General features: G+C 36.6%; 2 protein-coding genes across 2 annotated transcripts; one reads left to right on the forward strand and one right to left on the reverse strand.

The window, feature by feature from the left end:
- Position 1: 1 nt before the first annotated feature.
- LOC131844781 (uncharacterized) lies at positions 2-2,982 on the forward strand. The gene has a single exon (XM_059193743.1). It carries the CDS (start codon positions 291-293, stop codon positions 1,833-1,835), a length of 1,545 nt encoding a protein of 514 aa, XP_059049726.1. The 5' UTR covers positions 2-290; the 3' UTR covers positions 1,836-2,982.
- Positions 2,983-2,986: 4 nt separating this feature from the next.
- Positions 2,987-17,930, reverse strand: LOC131844782 (transmembrane protein 181). The gene is given in 12 exon segments (XM_059193744.1): positions 2,987-3,120; positions 3,771-3,995; positions 5,436-5,538; positions 8,148-8,294; positions 9,577-9,704; positions 11,393-11,492; positions 12,093-12,182; positions 12,757-12,910; positions 13,711-13,813; positions 14,371-14,529; positions 17,376-17,479; positions 17,657-17,930. Coding segments are annotated over 12 exon segments (1,596 nt in total). The 5' UTR covers positions 17,806-17,930.
- Positions 17,931-19,773: the final 1,843 nt, after the last annotated feature.

Here is a 19,773-nt window from a genome sequence, read left to right on the forward strand (position 1 = left end):
AAGAGTCGAGAATTATTGTACTCTGTGGATCTATGGATCTTTCTCTTTTTACTAAACGATCGTTGTTACTTCGTAGATATTGTAAATTTGTCTGCGAAGCATTATTTTGAGTTGTATCTCTCTAATCAGTTTGAACTTAAAGTGTTTACCCATATGTGTACCAAATGTTTTCATTTACGGCTGTTACAATGGACTCTACGCTATTAACCGTTATGGTAATAATACGCGGGTCGACATCGCAAGCACTGACTGCCTTCCGACTTCGATGACCATAAGTGACAGCGGGAACCATGATCGCAAATTTACCGCTTCTTTTAGCCAACGGCAATCCAACGGCCCTGAGCAAGATCACAGCTGCAGAGCTTGAGAAGTTCATAACTTTCATGGTGACCTGTTCCTGGGGTCACGACACTGTCAAAGACATCCGACAGCCGCCGTGGTGGCCTAAAGATGTCGCGTTCACGTATCCTTTTGTCAGGCCGTACGATGTGCCTGCAGATTGGGAAGCGCGACTGAAGAATTTAGTGAGAAAATGCTATGATTACCACAAGAGCACGTTCCTGCTGGTATTCTCCGCTCAGCTGTCTCGATACCCGCGCAAGAGGCTCAGGTATGTCGACAACCGTGATCACACCACGTCTCTCTATTACAGGCCGAATGACCGACTTTTAGTAACATTTAGAAATGAGAATCTATTCTATGACAAACATGCACCAAAAGAACTAGACATACCCCAGCTGAAATCGGCAGACATATATCTTTGTGACAATTGTGACAGTCATTTTGATAATTTAGATGTACTGAGAGCACATGAAAGGCTGTGTAATAATGAAATTTTGCCAACAAGCACATGCAGTGGTGGTATGCCAGAGTTTTTGTCCGCCCTTAAGTTGCACCCGGTCGGACAAAAAATAGACAATGTACATATTAAGGTTAATGTCAATGAATCACGTTCAAGAAATGGTAGGAGCACATCAAACATTGATAGAGGGCCTCCATATCCCTTTTCATCGTTAGCATATTTGCGTAATGTAAAATCAAACACACAGAGGGATATGACCTATTCTCGTGAAAGAATAGAACGGTACTGCTGCGGTCCAGCAGTGATTAGTAAAAATGTAGGTAGTAAAAGTAGAACACAACAGTATCCGATCAGATACAGGCGGCCCATCGATTACTGGCAACGCAAACATATATTTCCAAATCAGAGAAATAAGAAAATACTAGACTTGAACGGTCAACTGTTGCTGTTGAAGTGCAAGCCTGTCAGGGTCGACGTGGAGAGAATGTCGATGAGGAAAATAAATGAATATATAGAAAACTTGAAGAGGGAGGCGGAGGCCCGGTACGCCCGAGACGAGGACATAATATTCGTGGACAGACTCGAGTGCGAGACCGCCGACGTAGAGATGCGGACCACGGACCCGCTCAAGAGGCCCGACGGCGACTGCGAAGTGATAGATCTGTGCTCCGACGACGAGGGTCCGGCCGCCAACGAGAACTGCGATCCGCGCGCGGCGGTGACGAGCGTGGCGAGCGTGGCGCGCGTGACGAGCGTGACGGGCGTGACGGGCGTGACGGGCGTGGCGGGCGTGGCGTGCGTGATGCGCGGCGGCGCGGTGCTGCGGCGCACGGCCGCCACGCCGCTCGCCACGGCGCAGCCCGCGCAGCCCTGCGGCGCCCGCCAGCGCCCGCTGCCGCCCGCCGTGCTGCACCCGCGCCCCCACCAACACCAACACCAACACCAACACCAACACCCGCACCCGCCGCGCCCGCACCCCGTCATCCTCATCGCGCACACGCTCACCAACCTACAGACTATTTCCCTAGATTGATTCCATGTATTGACTTGACTTTAGTGAGTTATCCATTATTTATTATCCTTCATCAATAAAAGAATTAATGTTCATCGGACATCTTTCATTTCAGGCGTACGCTCCGTTATGTTAGTGTTCGTTTAGTTTCGATGTTACGTTTTCCGCTTTGATCTTCGACTAGTTCGGCTCGCCGCTGAACTTCTCGATTGTTCGATCGAGCTGCTTGTGACGAGTGCGTCGTACCATGAAAGTGAATAATTTAAAAATATCGCTGAAGCCGATAGACGTATACGGGGAGGTAGAATAAGTTGCTACACGGTACTTTTAGATGATTCTTCTAAATCTATGAAAAAAAATATCTATGATGTATTTTATATTATTGCTAGACTAGATATATTTTCTTTTCCCTTGTTGTATATTTTATTGTTTATAATATTACTTATAGGACAATGAGGTATGGTACCTATTTTTGTTGCTCTATTGTGTATTTATATCGCGCCATGAGCATTGGCACGACAAAATGGCGCCTTGAGTTCAGAAAGTTCTCGCTTGCCGTCACTGAGATATTCAATATAATTGCTAGTATTATTTGTAATACAGTAAATCATTTCTTTAGTTTATCTAGTAATTGCCCCAAGAAACATTATCTTTAACTCATATTTGTAAAATAATATTAACACGGGCTTCGATTCTGAATAATATCGCCTTTATTGGGTTCTAATTATGGTATCGTTATTTGGCCAAGCCACCATTTTGTTTATTGTTCATAGGGTCAACCACTAATGATTTGAAAACGGAATATGTCTTACATTAAAATACAATGGCAATTTAATATCAAAACTCTACATAATCACCTATACACTTATGTAGAGTGCAACGTATTTTAATCCTCTAGGTTTATTATATTTACAACGAAAGCTGTGTGAAATTCGCAGGCGCCATTTTGAGAATACACAATGATTATTAATGAAAATGCTATGCATATTATTGGTAATAGAAACATTAGTTAGAACATGAGTCAGTAAATAACACTAAATGGCTTACTAATAGAGGCGACGTCATTGTTCTGTGATTTATTTATAATGAAACAATTATTATCTTAATTACTTTTATAATTTCGTAATAAGAAAAAACATACAATGACTGAAAATATAAGTATGCCAAGTGAATCATATGTCTTCATTGTTCATTCTGTGGTGAGAGTTGAGGGGGCGGCGACTTTCCTCATCGGAACCATAAATAACTTCCTCATCCGAATCATTGATCATGGAAAACGCGGGATTGTCTTTGGTTATGGCTGTTTCTGAAATTAGAAGGAAACATATGGCTTATTCAATAAACTATTTCTTATATAGGGGCTACAGATGCTATTATATCATCATGGTTGTAATAGATATTTGACAGAAAATAGTCGCAATAGTTGTTTAATGAATGATACAAAAAAAGGATAAATTTTTTAAAAGGAGGTTTTTAAAGTAAATTTGGTAATTTATGGTATCTTTAATATTAAGTTTGAACTCAATAATCTGCGTTGAACTGAGCGTATTGCCGGAAAAGATCGGAAGATTTCTAGATTAATCGGCCATGAATTCCAACGAGCGACTCGTATCAAATACGGTGTAGATGATACGGACGAATTACTCAGTCCGCCACTAGTGTAATGGGAGAACGATCGGTGCAGATCGAATTCGTCGCATCAGAGATTATTTTACATTGGGTCTTCATTGTTTCGTTCTTTTTCATTCTTAGAACTTTAGTAGGTAATGCAACTGTTAAGGTGTTCCTCATATATTGTGTTCTTTAAATGTAGTAATAATATACGTTTTCTCCAAATCTCGGAAAATTTGTTATATTTTCACCGATTATCGACTGTTTTTATTGAAACATTATCTACACGTACCTTATATACAGAAATATTTTTAAAGCTAATGAACTGGAGGTGTAAATTCTTACCATGTATAGAACCCCCGCCAGGAGAGAATAGATAGGCCAGTATGTACATCTTAAAGTTGAACAGGCCATAAAGGGCCATGAACGGAGCGGACGTGTCGTAGTGGACCTTTGGTTGCGAAGCCCAGTGGTCCTGTAGCGCTGCGGGACCCCAGCCTTGTATGGCCAATAGCATCGTTATAAGCGTAACAGTGCCCACTACGATCGATAGACAGCGAAGTCTTATATCTATTAACAAAACAAAACATTATTTTTCTTATACAATTCTGTTATTGAAGTTCTAATTTATATTATCTTAAGATATAAAATTCTCGTGTCACGAAACTCCTCCGAACGGCTTTACTATTTTTATGAAATATTGTGTGCATATCGGGTAGGTTTCAGAATTGGCCAACATCTATTTTTAATACCCTTCAATGATAAGGGCCACTCCTAAATATTATTAAAAATGTTTTGGAAAATATTTCTTATTGTTATGATTTGGCATTCCCCCTTCTACCAACTCTTTTTTAACAGCTAAATGTTGTAAATGTTAATTTATATGGCAGTTGATATTTCTGTAATATCCAACGGATCTTTCATTTTCTTATGAATTTTAAAGCACATTTAATTAATAAATATGACGTTTTATTACGGCAACAAATAAACTTGGATGGGGATGATCTTATTTGGGATATTACAATGTGGACATCTTAGAGAAAACGAATTGATTATGCATAAACTATCATTATAAAATGTTATAACATTTAAATGCCATATTGGATGAAATTGTTATACTTTTTATTTTAACTTTAGGGTCTAGACAAATGGCAAAAGCGTATCTTTTATAAATCTTTAGAGAAATAAAATATTTTTTACAACGCAAAATATTTTTAAATACCTCATGATCTCTAGGCCAGATAATTTTATTGTCTGCCAGTAACTCTGTATCCATCTTGTAAAGGTGCAGAAATAAAGCGTTTTGAAAAAAGAATATATACTACTTGCTCATTTGTTTGGACTCCTATGGTTGGCTATTGTAGTCTTATTATTATTTATCAATATTTTAGTTTTGTAACAGTATTACATATTTCTTAGTATAAAATATTTTATATTTAAGACTGGCTGTTAAGACTGTATCATTTTTCTCATATCTTAAATATTTTCATGTTACATGAAATTTAAATTATAATCGTAATTTTACATAAATATATGGATTAACTTGTATTTTTTTTTGTTTTGTTTTTTAAACTGTAACATACAGTGTTACAGTATATCAGTGAGTATGTATAATAAATTTTAGTTTCGTAATATGAGTTAAAGTGACCGCCTCCGAGATGTTTATCCTGCCGCTTCTATTCCGATAGTCACGAGTTCGATTCTCATGATACAAAAGTGATAACATCAATCAGTCATCATCGCATGATACAAAAGTTTGTATTCATCTGTATGATCGTTTGTTTAGGTCTGTCCGTTTCTATATACATTATGTATGTATTTACAAATAAATGTATGAAGTGTTTCCACAATCTCTTTGATTTGGCACCAGATGGCGCTGAATGAATGATCCTTTTAATATTATTACTACTGTAGGTAGTTAATTAGGGTTTGACCATATTTTTATACTTATTAAATTAGGAGAGATTACACAAATTATCAGAGACAATTAAGATAGAAATGTAGACTTACCAAAAAACGGCATATTCCTCAAGTCACTGTAGGCTTTGATAATGAGGATCAATAAATATAAAAAGTAAAGCGTAATTGCACTGAAGAACATGATTTTCACAAACTGAAACGAAATGAGAATTTATACATTTTTGTTTCTCCTGAAATGGTGATATCCTGCGCATAATGGTATACGCAGCAAGGGCATCAGTGAAGGATGAAATAATGATGGAGTCAGTTGGTCCATCGTGCCGGATTCAGTAGGAATTAATAATTGTGCTTTCCACGAGAACTACTTGGAGGTCTAACAATCCTTTTCTCTGAATATATGGCATCAAAGTTAACGGGCTACCTTTGAAAACTACATTTAATGATACCAGTGTTGGATTAAGGCTAAAGCGGGCCTTTAAGCTACATTGTAATTCCGGGCCTATTTTTCATTAAAAACACATACTTTATAGTTTTAAAAATTGTGGGCCCTAGAGTTGGCTAGGCCTTAGTTCGCCCCTGATTGAGGTAGATGGACATATTAAAATTGCAAAAGTTATTCCCAAAATTAGAGGTAGTTCTGCTAGCTAACACAGCTTGGTTTCCAACCTGTTTCGATCGAAAGCCTGATGTTGAAATGAAGTGATGTGATTATTAGGCCAATAGGTGATGATTATCACTTTTTATTAATACCAGATTATTTGCAACATATCCATTGAAATAATTAAATTATAATTGATATGCTAATGCATATACATAAATTTTAATGTTACAACATTTTGTATTATAAAAGAACGCAAGTTACGCGACTGAATCAGTGTCTTCAGGTGGGGGGACATTGTAAGGCCGATTGCTTATATCAATTTTAAAGCAGCTATTTCGGATACCCCTCATAGTTGGGCACATTTGAATAGTTAACATTTCGTGTTGACCTCCTTATATTCATTTTATACAGTTTCACCGGGCGACAGAGTCGGGTGCAGATGGCACTCCAAATCAAGGGAAGGACTTCTGGAGCGACTCCGTCGCACTAGATGGCCCTGTGTTAATGAAATGGATGTGTTAATGTTGTGCTTCTTCATCCACCTTTAATAAAACTCCATTTTATAATTTTATTTTCCTTCATCATTAAATGTTTATTATTTTTTACTTTTCTCCTGTTCGCATATGACCTATCTTTTCGATATTTAAATCTGTTTCCCCTAAAGTTACCTTGAAAAGATTGCTTTCAGCAATAAGATCGCCTTATTGTAACTATACATGTGTTCTTTAAATTATTTGTGTTTTTACTGTATCTTAGGAATGAAGTCTATTCTATCTATCTATAATCTAAATTTACGTCTAAAACTAACTTTACGACTGCTCGTTGGCAAGTGAGAACAAACGAATTCTTATCTTTTAAAAACAAAGGAATTATCTAAGTGTATCATTAACGAACGCTGTTAGCTGATTTATTATGCCGAAAACAATCCAATCTATTTTATAATATTAAACAATACTTGGCATTGAGATGTATATACATTATCTTACTTTAATTATCTATATATTAAAAGAAAAGCGCAAGAGGATTGTTAGCAATGGGGACTAGGAGGACGTACTCCAGGCAGTGGCGTAGTTAGGTAACCAAGGGCCTTGGGGCAAATAAAAAAATGGGGCCCTCTTCTCACCAGTGGGGCCCTATATTACAGGTTTATTAAAACGCACATATCACTATCCGTTAGATTGAGAACACTGCCAACCCACAGAAAGAATTTAGGGGAATTCCGAAGGTATAACTTTCGAATTTCTCTCAACTGAGTGGCATGATTAAAATCGGGTTGCAACCTGTCATATGTTTTTGAAAATGGTATTAATCTTGAGAAGTTCAGTTCGATCGAGGTTTTCTGGTAAGGGTTCGAAGGCCTCCTGAGCTTGAGCGTCCTGGGGCACTGCCCCGCCTAACCCCTAGGTAGTTACGCCACTGTCTCCAGGTCCCATGGAAGACATTTTGGTTCATTCCTGTTGAATTTGTCACGATGGGCTGACTTGACCTGACCTCATGCTCATCTTACGCATACCGTTAGAAGCGGGAGCACCATTCCATTGTTATCCATTAAAAAAACATCTGACATGACATGTACTTAGTTTATATTGACAGCGTCTGTGGTCTAGCGGTTTAGCACACAGCTATACTTCCGATAGTCGCGGCTTCGATTTCTCTCACGGTACAAACATTTTTATTCATAGGTATGATTGTTTGTATCAATTTGGACGTTTTTCCTAAGCATATGCATTTATTCAATAAAAAAATGTATACACTTAGGTATACCAGTTGTCTAGTACCCACAACGCAAGCTCTGCTTAGCTTGGAACTAGATGGTGCTATGTGAATTGCCCTGAGATATTATAATACTAGCTGCGCCCGCGGTTTCCAGAGTGTAATTTATAGCCTATGTATCGTTCTGATAGCAGTATTAATATAAAGTTTCATCAAAGTCCGTTCGGTAGTTTTTGCGTGAAAGAGTAACAAACATCATTCATCTATACCTATACTCAGAAACTTTCGCGTTTATAATATAACTAGCTACCTACTCCGTCTTCGCACGGGTGTACATGTATTACATTATACATATAAACCTTCCTCTTTAAAAAAACCGCTTCAAAATCCGTTGCGTAGTTTTAAAGATTTAAGCATACATAGGGACGGACAGACAGCAACAGCGACTTTGTTTTATACTATGTAATGATTAAGATTATATAACTCACAGGATAGTTGGGATTCATGTTGTAGTTGAACGTTGGGTCATCGAATGCGTAATACTTTTGCCATACTGTGACAACCATGGCGGGCATCCACACCATGCCAACGACTATTAGTTTTGATAAATAAAACGATAGAAAACCTCTTTCATTCTGAAATAAAACAATGTTAAATTAATAGTGGGACGCCGCTTCACATTTCAGGCAAATAGTCTGTATTCTGAGGAATTGTTCCACATGATGCCTACGGCCACCTTTCACCATCGCACCGCTCGCCATCGACAGGGAATTCATTCCCACACGCTGGAACCTAAGTGGTCTCGGACAGTGCGGTTTCAGAGGAGCTTCTTCCAACGTACACTTAGATTGTGGAATGAACTTCCTGCCGAGGTTTTCTCACGAGACTACAGCATGGGGTTTTTCAAGAAGGGTATATTAAGGTTTCTTAAGGGTCGGCAACGCGCACGTGGCACCCCTGGTGCTTCAGTCGTCCATAGGCTACGGTAACCATTTATCATCAGATGGGCCGTATGCTTGTTTGCCACCATAGTAGTATAAAAAAAATAGGTTAAAAACAATAGCTAGAAGATATTATTTTTTAACCTAAGTGATAAATAAGCCCTGTTGTCGCACCGGAAAAGTCTCCCTCCGAGCGATTCCCCGTCCAATTCAAACGGGGGTTGAAATTAGGACGGCCTGAGCCGAGTTTCGAACCCCTAGCGGTACCCCCAAACTAAAGTCATATCCGTCAGGCGGGAGCTTTTGATTTGGAGTGCCATTTGCACTCGCCCCCTACCGTCCAGTGAAGCTGTAAAGGCCAGCTACGGCCTACAGTATTAGAGTAGTCCGAAAAAAACCCCGGAAAAGTTTAAAAATAGATATAATCATTATTCAAATAAACTTAATATAAGCGCTTTTGAATAGTCCAATTTTTATATTCTACTCATTCGACACGCAGACTAATCACAAGAATGAACAAGAAGAAACTTGCTCTTTTACATAAATGTTGTTTTAAGTAAATACGCATTAACAAGGAATAGGCATGCTTCAATCAACATAGAAACCACTATGCACTCAATCTTTCTGCAGTCTGATAACATTGTCAGCTCTGTAAATTTTAAGTTATATTTTTCTACAAGAACATTATTCATAAGCTCTTAAATTTTATAGTAACCTTTTTTTTTACAAAGGAAGTGTTTTATAAGACATTTGAATCCTTTTTCTAGTCCTGGCAGTTTGTTGTAAAACCTTACGCAAAACCCATAAAACGAATTAGAAAAATAAGTTAAACGGCATTTAGGTAAAACCAGTTCGTTGTATCTGAAAGTGTATTTCTGTAAACCTACAATATTATCTTGCCTTGATATAATTTAATCATTGATAAGTGCGCTGGGTACCTACTAATTAAGAGTACAACAAAAAGACATCAATATACCTGTCTCAGACCATGGTACTGTGCCAGCCAAGACAGCATCACGCACGCCAAGAACAGAGTCTGGAAGACAGTGTCCATGAGTGGTGCGAAGCAGCTCCCGGAAACCAGCCGTAAAGGAAATATAGGATCTGTAAATACAATTTCAAGTTTATTTGTATTAACAGGATTATGAATGTCGGTGAAATCAGGTATGGTGAGTAGCCCAGAGTAATAGTCGTGTTCATCAGAAAATAATCACGATTATCTATACGATATCTTCGATTTAGATTTGTTTCGTCATACATCGTATATGTATTTAGAATTCATATAATATTTAACTCTCTTTTGTAGTGCGCCACCTACCTTTCCCTCACCCAATACTTTTATCTCCCAGGTTGTTGTAAGAGATCGCTTTGAGCGATAAGGCCGCCTTTTGTTCTTTCTTTATTTTTGTAATTATTTGTTTTTATTATGCGCGAGTTTAATAAAGAGTTTTTATTATTATTATTAGAAAAAACTTTGCTTTTATGAAAATTGCGCGGACGCAGGATTATGTAATTCTCTGTTAGATACAGATTCATATAGTTTTTTTTTCCGCCTTTCTGAAAATCCAATTCAGACAGGGATCGAAATTATGATGCCCTGAGCCGAGGTTCGAACCCCTAACGGTGCCCTCAGACTAAAATCGTATCCGTCAGGACGGAGTTGGCTTTCATCCGCTCCATAAGTCCTGCCGCGGGTTTGGAGTGCCATCTACACTCTCCTATCGTCCGGTGAAGCTGTAAAGATCGGCTGCGGCCAACAGCATTAGAGTAGTCAAAAAAAAAAGATAATTATATATTTTTTAAACTAGAACCTCAATTTTTATTTATTTCATTCAGGCTACATGCCATTTTGCAAATATCTTATAGACTAACATTCATATAAAATCGTAATTATATATAAATATAAAACGTCTGGTCACGGCACTAATGACGTCAATGGAAGCGCCGATACACCACACCCTTCGGCTAGTAGTCCTCCTTTATGTCCTTTAAGTCCCCACCAACATCCTGACTACCTTGTCAGCATGTTGGTGGGGACCCGAGCCACAAACGCTTTGAAACTGGCTTTGTGAACTAACCCCACCTGCATCATCCTCAAAGTCAGGTTACTTTTGGTGCTTATGTAGTCGACAATGGCCTGCTTCGTGGTGGTGTAGTGTAGGCGAGACAGGTATGTATATAACCATGGTCGGTGTAGCACGTAACAGAAAGTTGGGCCCAGTAAGAGTTTTTCCAGCATTTCAAAGCGTTTGTGGCCTGAGTTCTCACCAAGATGCTGCCCACCTTAGTGAAAGAGGACTATTGACTGAAGGGTGTGGTGTATTGGCGCTACTTTGACAGACTGCCTTATTCAGTGCCGTGACCACACAGACAATTTATATTTATTTTTTCTAATAATTATATCATTCATAGGTATGTTAGTCTGCAAGGTATTTATAACATGGACCATTAGTAGCCTGAATTTAATAAATAAAATAAAATAATGTTGAAATCTATAATAGAAATTAATTATGGTCTATACGCGTCTATATGGCTATGGTGCATAGTAGTGGCCACACAACGTAAACAAATCCTCGGAACGGTGAAGTTGCTCGCGAAGTCTGTGAAGACACTAGGAGACTTCTGAGCTTTTGGGAGGAACTTGGCCTAAGGGTCTAAAGTAGCCATTAGTACTCTCGGTTCTACACCTACATCGGCCCTGATGAGGGACTGATTGCGGAAAATGGTGTTCAACCTACATTACATTAAGGTCTAATTTCGACCATTACTTATTTATCATTAAAATGACTCACCGTTATATAATAAAAGTAGCGGCAACAATATAGAAAGCCACTTTTGTTCTATCGCCCAGTCGTGGGTAGAGTATTTTCTTAATGAATGTGCGAACCAACACTGCAACAAAAAAAAATAGTAAGTGCCTACCATTTGAGGCTGTAAAGTTCTTAGAATGGCAAACAATTTTTTTTTATTGGTTGATAATGGAATGGTGGACTTGTATACGCTGGCGGGGCACCTGTGGAGTTTGATAGGAAGAGCATGAGGTCAGGTCATTTGGCCCACAGTGACAACTTCACCAAGAATTTATCACGATGGTTTACAGGGCGAACTGCGTGGAGGTCAACCTGACATGGTAGATTGCTATCAATAGGGTCAACAGTCCACATTGCTAACAATTTGCCACGAATATACCATGTGAGATTGAACTCCCCGCAGTTCTCCCGGAAACCATCGTGAAAATTCCTGATGTATTTACCACGATTACCTAACTGACCTGACCTTATGCTCATCTTATCATCCTCCGCTGGAGCTCCGTCAGCGAAACCCATTAGCGTAGGCAGATGCACAATTCCATAATCCATTTAAAAAATGGGGTCATGAGGTCACTTAACTAACTTTCCCTCGCCCCATACAAATGGGTAAATGTATTCCTTACAGCCCCAGAGTAATGTTTCCATTTGTGTGATATTAATGTATGTTATATTACTAAAATACAGCAATTGTGAAGGTCGTCAGTAGAAAAATAAATCTGAACCAAGTTTCCATTTGTGTGAAACCTGGATTATAATGTTATATAAAAATAAACTGACTTTAAAAAAAAAAAATACAAAGTTTTATTGGATCTATATAAATACGGTAGGGAAAAAATAAAATTATAATAAACGGTAAAATGCATGAATAAATGATTTTTAAACCTCTAGACCACCGAGGCCGGCATCAGGATAAAATCTTAGTCTTCTAGAATGGTAACGCCAGAGAGATATCACGGATGTGCGCCATCAACAAGAAATTCATCCCCAGAAGCTGGAACCTAAGTGGTCTCGGCCAGTGTGGTTTCAGAGGAACTTTCTCCCGCGTACAGTTACATTGTGGAATGCACTACCTGCCGAGTTCTTGAAAGACTACATCATGGGGTTTTTCAAGAAGGGTTAGGTATATTAAGGTTTCTTAAGGGTCAGCAACGCGCACGTGACACCCCTGGTAGAAACACCAGGGGCTACGGTACGTACGGCGTCCATAGGCTACGGTAACTATTTACAATCAGATGGGCCGTATGCTTGTTTACCGCCATCGTAGTATAAAATAAATGTCTGTGGTGCTGTTCATCTATATTAGCTTGTTTGTTTCATTTATATAAAAAAGAGATATAAATACTAACATAGAATATAATTTCTTTTATATAATATCGTTTGTGGAACTCCTTGAGTCCATAAAATCTTATATTCAGTACGTAGTGTGTATACACGAGGGAACCTAAGTGCAGGATCATCACTTCGTCGCACACTTGCTCTTTACACTTTAGGTGTTGAGTTCTGTAATAGAAAACGATGCTGTTAACATTTATCTATTACCTTCTCTTTTCTTTATTGTCTATGCCTAGTGCCTATAATTATAGAAGTATTGTCTTTGATAACAGAACTTTAATAATGTTCCTTATAATTTAAATTATTTATGGTCGGATTTCGACCAATAGTAATAGAAGAGGTTCTGTTAATATTTATCGCGTCTTGCTAAATACTGACTTATTTATAATTTGTTTTTTAGCGTATTCTTGATGCAAACCAGCAAAATCGGCGTTAAATTTTAACTTTAAATCGTATTTCCAGTATTAATTTTTATAAATGCATTTTGTTACCTTTCGATAGCTATATATTTTTTGTTAATTGTTAATTTATTTTACTAGTAATTTATTTATGTGAACTTTGCTTTTTGGTTGTCTATATACACTGTAATTCTGAACAACTCTATCAAAGAGCAACACGCAAGATTCTTACACATTCTTCTTGTAATGAGACTAGGTTCCGAATGAGTGGTAGAATAAAAAAATATAACTATTCAAAAGTATTAAGTTTATTTGCATAAAGGTTATTTCTATTTCTGTTATTACCCTACGTACCTACAGAACTCTCAGTACAACATGAAATAATTGTGCGGGAATCGAATCCGGAAACATCGGAAGGTGAGCGTGGTAGACCAATAGTCCACTGAGGTCGTCAAAGTAATAATCATATTAATATACAATAATAATAATATAATATGAAAACAATGAAAGTCAGAAAAATCCAATTATTTTGTGACTTTCAATGTTTTCTTTTATTTCTTAGTGACTTACCGATTTGTTGCGGAACTCTCTGGTATGAGATTAACGGCTGTATGATCACTTAGTATTCCATCTATTGATATACTTATTTGAAAACTCTTATCAAATATCTCCTCTGAAAACAAAATTACCTATAATACTTTAATATTTAAAATATTAAGTTCAGTATAAAATAATTCATCAAAGTGAATCTAAAAGCGTTTTATTACTTAATGGATTTGTATAAATAAATAACCCAGGACAATTAACACTGGGCCATCTAATCCCAAGGTAGCGCAGAGCTTGTGTTATGGGTACTAGACAACTGATATTAAATACTTAGGTATATATATTTTTTGTAAATATATAGAAAACGCCCAGACCGATAGAAACAATCATACTTATAAATACAAATGTTTGCACCGTTGAGGAATCGAACCAGCAACTGTAATATTTTTAAACGATTATGTTTTTTTTAATTCGTATCTATTGGTTAAAAAGTATTATTCGAAATTGGTGGTTTCTTTTGCCATTATTTATATAATGACTGTGAAAGAGAATTTAAAACTAATTAATTTACTCTCGTGTATTCCATTTCTCGTATCTTCAACGCAATAGCAGTAGCGACCTTACACACTACAGATGTTATTGGATCTTGTCAAGGGCTTTTATAATTTTAAAAATGGAACGTACCGTCATTGTTATTGGTTAGTATTTCTGCCAACAGCCACAGTTGCTGCACGCGCGTGCCAAGCGCGGGACTGTGCAAATGGAACGGGCCCTGGTGTATATTGCTGGCGTTTGTCAGTAGCGTGGAAGCGGCTACCGACGTGGTGGACGTTGGTGACGGCCCTGGAATTTAAATAACAGAACATTGATATGAAGATGTAATAAAAAAAATATAGATATAAAGTATAGTATGTACATATTAAGAATAGAAAGAATGGAAAATCCTTTATTGAAACGGCCCTGGAATATAAAAAACACATTTACACTCTAGTGTCAATGTCAGTTTTGACACACTCACATCTATTATTGTGAATCTATACGTATAAATAAAATTGGAGTGTCTGTTTGTAATATTGAAGTAACAGTTTTTTACTACATGCATATGAATATAAGTAAGGTACATACACCAAAATAAGAGTTTTTACAATTTTTGCCCGTCTCTCTATTTGTTCCGGCTAATCTTTGAAATGGCTGGACCGATTTTGACGGGACTTTTATTGGCGGGTAGCTGATGTAAAAATTCTTTTATTTAAAAAAAATAAAGTTAAATTCCACGCAAACAAGTCGCGGGTGCAGATAGTTAAAAATAAGATTATTACTCTATGTCGAGACTCGTTTAATGACGTTGTTGCGAATAGCCTATCATTGTATTAAATATAAATTAAAAATAATCATAATTAAAGGCGCGTATTTTTTTTAAATTGTTTCTCCAAAAGACCAGGAACTTTTTAAGAACAGAAATGAAGATGTTATTTAAAAAAAAATCTATGTGAAGTATTGTATACATATTAAGAATAGAAAATCCTTTATACAATTGAACTTAATTTAAGCACTTTTGAATTGTCACAGTATGTAATATAATCTTATCTGTGGTCACAGTTATCCTTCTTCATTCGGAAAACTGTCTCATCACAAGAAGAATGAACATGAAACTGGCGTATTGCTCTGTTAAACAATCGTCAAAAATTTTTAAACTTTCTTTTTTATAATCTTTATGACTAAATTAGAAATGAGTTTATACCTTTGAATATTAATTAGTTCTAGTATTTTAGGGTCGACCTTGGGAGCAAGTCTTATTATACTCACAAAACTAATTAGAACAAATATTCAAGGTCGCACGCAAAGAAATTGGTACTTGAAAACTTTTGCTCCACATACAGTTGCCAACAACTGCCCCGCCCCGGTGCTCATAACTTTGCGTGTTTTGGCAAGAATAATTATGTACAATTCAAACATTGAATTTCTGAATTTGGTGATGCCAATCTAGAGTTCCACAGAATCTTTTAAAAATAATATCCGCTCTCTGTCTTTATAATATTAACTGGCTGACCCAAGAAACGTTGTATTGCCTTATATATTAATATCGCTATTAAAAATGGGGATTAGTGGTGGAAGAGTGAAGGAGTGTATGTATTTTTCAAAGCTAAATCATGACAACATCAAAATTAAAATATATATGTATATATCAGGGGTGGACAAGCCTTTGGATACTAGGGATATGAAAAATAGATAGTAGCCGATTCTCAGATGTACTGAATATGCATACTAAAATTTCATAAAAATCGGTCGAGCCGTTTCGGAGGAGAGGAGGAGTCTGGTAACTAAAATTGTGCGAGAATTTTATATATACGATATATATTTGGTTTTCTAATATGTATGTGCCTTCTCTATTAGATCCAAAACTTATTCACCATTGTCAAGGTCAATGTGAAGTTCGCACCTCTAACCTTGGTTTCCTGGTTTAATTTTAGGTTATTTTTTCGAACTATTGTAATGCAGGCCGCAGATGGCCTTTACAGCTTCACCAAACAATAAGGGGCAAGTGCAGATGGCACTCCAAACCCACGGAAGAACTTATGGAGTTGCTAAAGGTCACCTCATGACGGATACGACTCAAATCTGAGGCAACTCCGTTAGGGCGTCGTAATTTCAATCCCCGTTTGAATTGGACGGGTGATGAATCGAAGGGGACAGGGGATCGATCGGAGGGGGAGCCAATTTTAGGCACATACTTACTGAGAGTGTTGTGTATTTCTTGTTAAGGTAAGTTGTTGTAATCTAAAGGGTATAAATGATGATGGAACAGTAATCCATCTGCTCTAAATGCATTCGCTGGCGGGCACCAGGGGATATGAAATTTGATCAGTCAGCCTGCTGTGTTCAATTTGGCAAGACGTAGCTAAGATAGGTTTTAGGAGGGAGGGACATTAGGCATCCCATCCTCTCTATTCGACGAGACACTGATATTTGTGGAAGATTTTGTTAATAGTGCCAATCAAATATCACTTATTGGGAAGAACCACAGGAGAAGCGCAGAATATTTACCTAATTATATGTTTAATAAAACCACTTGGTATAATATAGTGCTATGTGAATGTATGAGATGTTTTTATGGATGATAATGGAGTAGCGCACCCGCCTGCGCTAACGGTTTACGCTGGCGAGGCACCAGTGGAGGATGATAAGATGAACATGAGGTCAGGTCAATTAGCACATCGTGACAAATTCACCAGGAATTTCTCACGACGGTTACCAAGGGGAACCGCGTGGAGGTCAACCTGGACAAATGGTATATTGCTAGTAATAGGGTTGAGTCCACATTACTAACAATCCTCTTTCCCACCTGTATGACACGTTAGGACGTAGGTTAGGGTAAGGGTTAGCCCTACGGCTGGGGAATTTAAAAAAAATGTCAGAGATTGAAGTACTTGCATAAATTACACGTTAAAGCTAAGATAATTATTCTACTATGAGTGTACCATATACTAGTATAAGATATCCAATAAAAATTAATCTCCATACTTTACTAATTTTCATTAATGTTGCGCACTGAAGATATTATGCATATTTAAAGCGCTAATGGTTATATTTGATAATGTAATAAACCCTTTAAACACCTGTTCATAGTCTAACTGCGACATGGGTTCTAGCTAATATTTTTAATAGGTAAATATAAAAAAATATCTTACCTGCTAATCCTATGAACACACCTAACCCGAAGCAAGCAAAAAATGCTATAAAAACCATCACAAACTCCCCTTTGTGCATCGAATATATTCTCATTTGGACTGACCTGAAAAATATGAATATTATACGCTGACACTCACGGTACTGTTGAGTTTTCCCAACAGAATTCCAGCAAAAAGAAAGAAATATAAATAATAATAATAATATAGTAAGTATTCACTTGGCACCAATATTTTAAGAAATTACGCACATAGTAAAACATATTTATTAATTTAAAATATACCGTTCACATCGGTCGTGGTGATATGCTGGCGCGATGTATTTATTAAATTCGCTAAACAGATCACTAAACTGCGACAATGTGTTGCGAATCTTATAATTCCACCCGCCAGACGGCAAATGATACGAATATCCTACATTGGCAGATTCCATGGTTCCCTGTGCCTCGTATTTATACCACTAATATTTAAAACAACAACGAAAAATATAATACTACGAAATAAACACACAAAACCTTAATTATTGTGTATAAATAAAGATTTTGTTATAGGAATTGTTTGCCCCACATGGAGGGCTTGTTTACAAGTGGATTATTGATTTTAGTGCGAGGCAAAACTTTGAGGGTTATCGAGTAGAAAATATAGTCAGCGAATGTCATAGAAACTCGTTAAAATACTTGAATAATAAAAATGTATACTTCTAAATATATTAATACATCATATTAATCAAATATTATGTTAGCGAATGACAAATTACAGTAATAAATGTTTGTATTTTTGTTTTTCGCGCCATCCATACGCCATTTTGAAAGATTATTGCTCAGTGAGACGAAAGAGTCGCAGTCAAATTTCTCTTTCACACTTACTGAATTTATAAATCGAATAAGTGAGAGCACAATACAGCGAAAAGGTAGGCCAAAATGAGTTGCCAGTTGGTAAAATAAGTAGTGTAGTTTCTTTTATTATGGGTAGCGTATGAAATCAAATAATTTAAATTACGATTTGAAGATTGGTGTCGAATAAATTTTAATTTTACTCCAAGTATTCGTAATATACGTATATTTTCTCTCTCTTAAGAGAATGTTCTAATTGTATTTATCTATAATAACCTACTTCTAAGGTGCTATATTTACGCTAATCACATTTTTTATTCTCAACTATTGTGCTTAGCGACTATAAGTATTACTTAAAGTAGCTAAGCACAATAGTTATCATGTAGGTATTCTGGGTACTTATCATGTAATATTGTTGTGTTATTATTATGTATTATCATAATAGATTATAGTGATAATCTATAGTGTCTATAGGTACATTAATATAAAATTGGAGTGTCTGTTTGTAATATTGAAATAACCGTTTATTACTACATGCATACGAATATAAAATGAATATAAATATGGTTCATTTCATTCATAATTTAAGAGCTACGCTCTTGTCGGTGGAGCTCTCGCCACTTTCCGCGATCTTCCATCATGATAATTCTTGATACGACACGGCTCCCATTTTGTCCTCAATTTGTTTGATGTAGCTATTCCTTGGTCTTCCCCTCCCCCTCTTTCCTTCTATTTTCCCCTCAATAATAATTTTCATGAAATCATCGTGCCGTATCAAGTGTCCTAACATTTTTCCTCGTCTATTTTCTATTGTGTTCAATATATGCCTTTTTTCTTTTACCCTGTGTAGTACTTCTTCGTTTCTTACTTTACTTTAAATAAATAAATATGGTACATAATCAAAATAACATTTTTTACAATTTTTGTCTGCTACTAAGCAGCTAGCTGTCAAGCTACTAGATGCAGACACGTCAAACTTATAAACCTCTCTTGTAAAGTAAAAATAAAAAGAAAACAGACTGAGCGATTAATATAGAAAGTATAATATGGAGGATGTATTTAAAATTTATTTCATATATAGTAAATTTATTTCTTTACGCACGTGACACCCCTGGTGCCTGAGGTGTCCATAGTCCGTCCATTTTAAAACAGGTTATTTTATTTATTCTTAATATATGCTAAGCTATAGTAGCAGAATTAAAAACCACTGTCTTTGGAAATACTTTTTATTTAAAAATCTTTCTTATTGTAATCACATGCAAATAAATCAACATAGTATATTAATAAAGACGAATCTGCAGATTCGTTTTTGTTAAAATAACTAGGAACTTCCTTTTTAAAATTGGAATCACATACAAAGTTACAAAGAATATAATTACAGAATTTTGTACATCACACTATATGGGCTCTCTAGGTCCCGGTTGCCTGGTTTAGGTAGCTGGAGAATTTAAAGACGTATGAACTTGAATATTAGGTGCAATTTAGAATAGTAGTGGCTGGTGAGTGCCTGATGACTAGTCTTCTCGCCTATAAATTTAGTATAAAAGTTACCATAATTATTATAAGTT

The sequence above is a fragment of the Achroia grisella genome, unplaced genomic scaffold, assembly GCF_030625045.1.
Source record: "Achroia grisella isolate CSIRO2021 unplaced genomic scaffold, CSIRO_AGI_Agris_v1 utg413, whole genome shotgun sequence".
Classification (NCBI taxonomy): Eukaryota; Metazoa; Arthropoda; class Insecta; order Lepidoptera; family Pyralidae; genus Achroia; species Achroia grisella.

Coding starts and splice junctions, on each gene's coding strand:
- LOC131844781 (XM_059193743.1), top strand. CDS start 291: ATGATCGCAAATTTACCGCTTCTTTTAGCCAACGGCAATCCAACGGCC.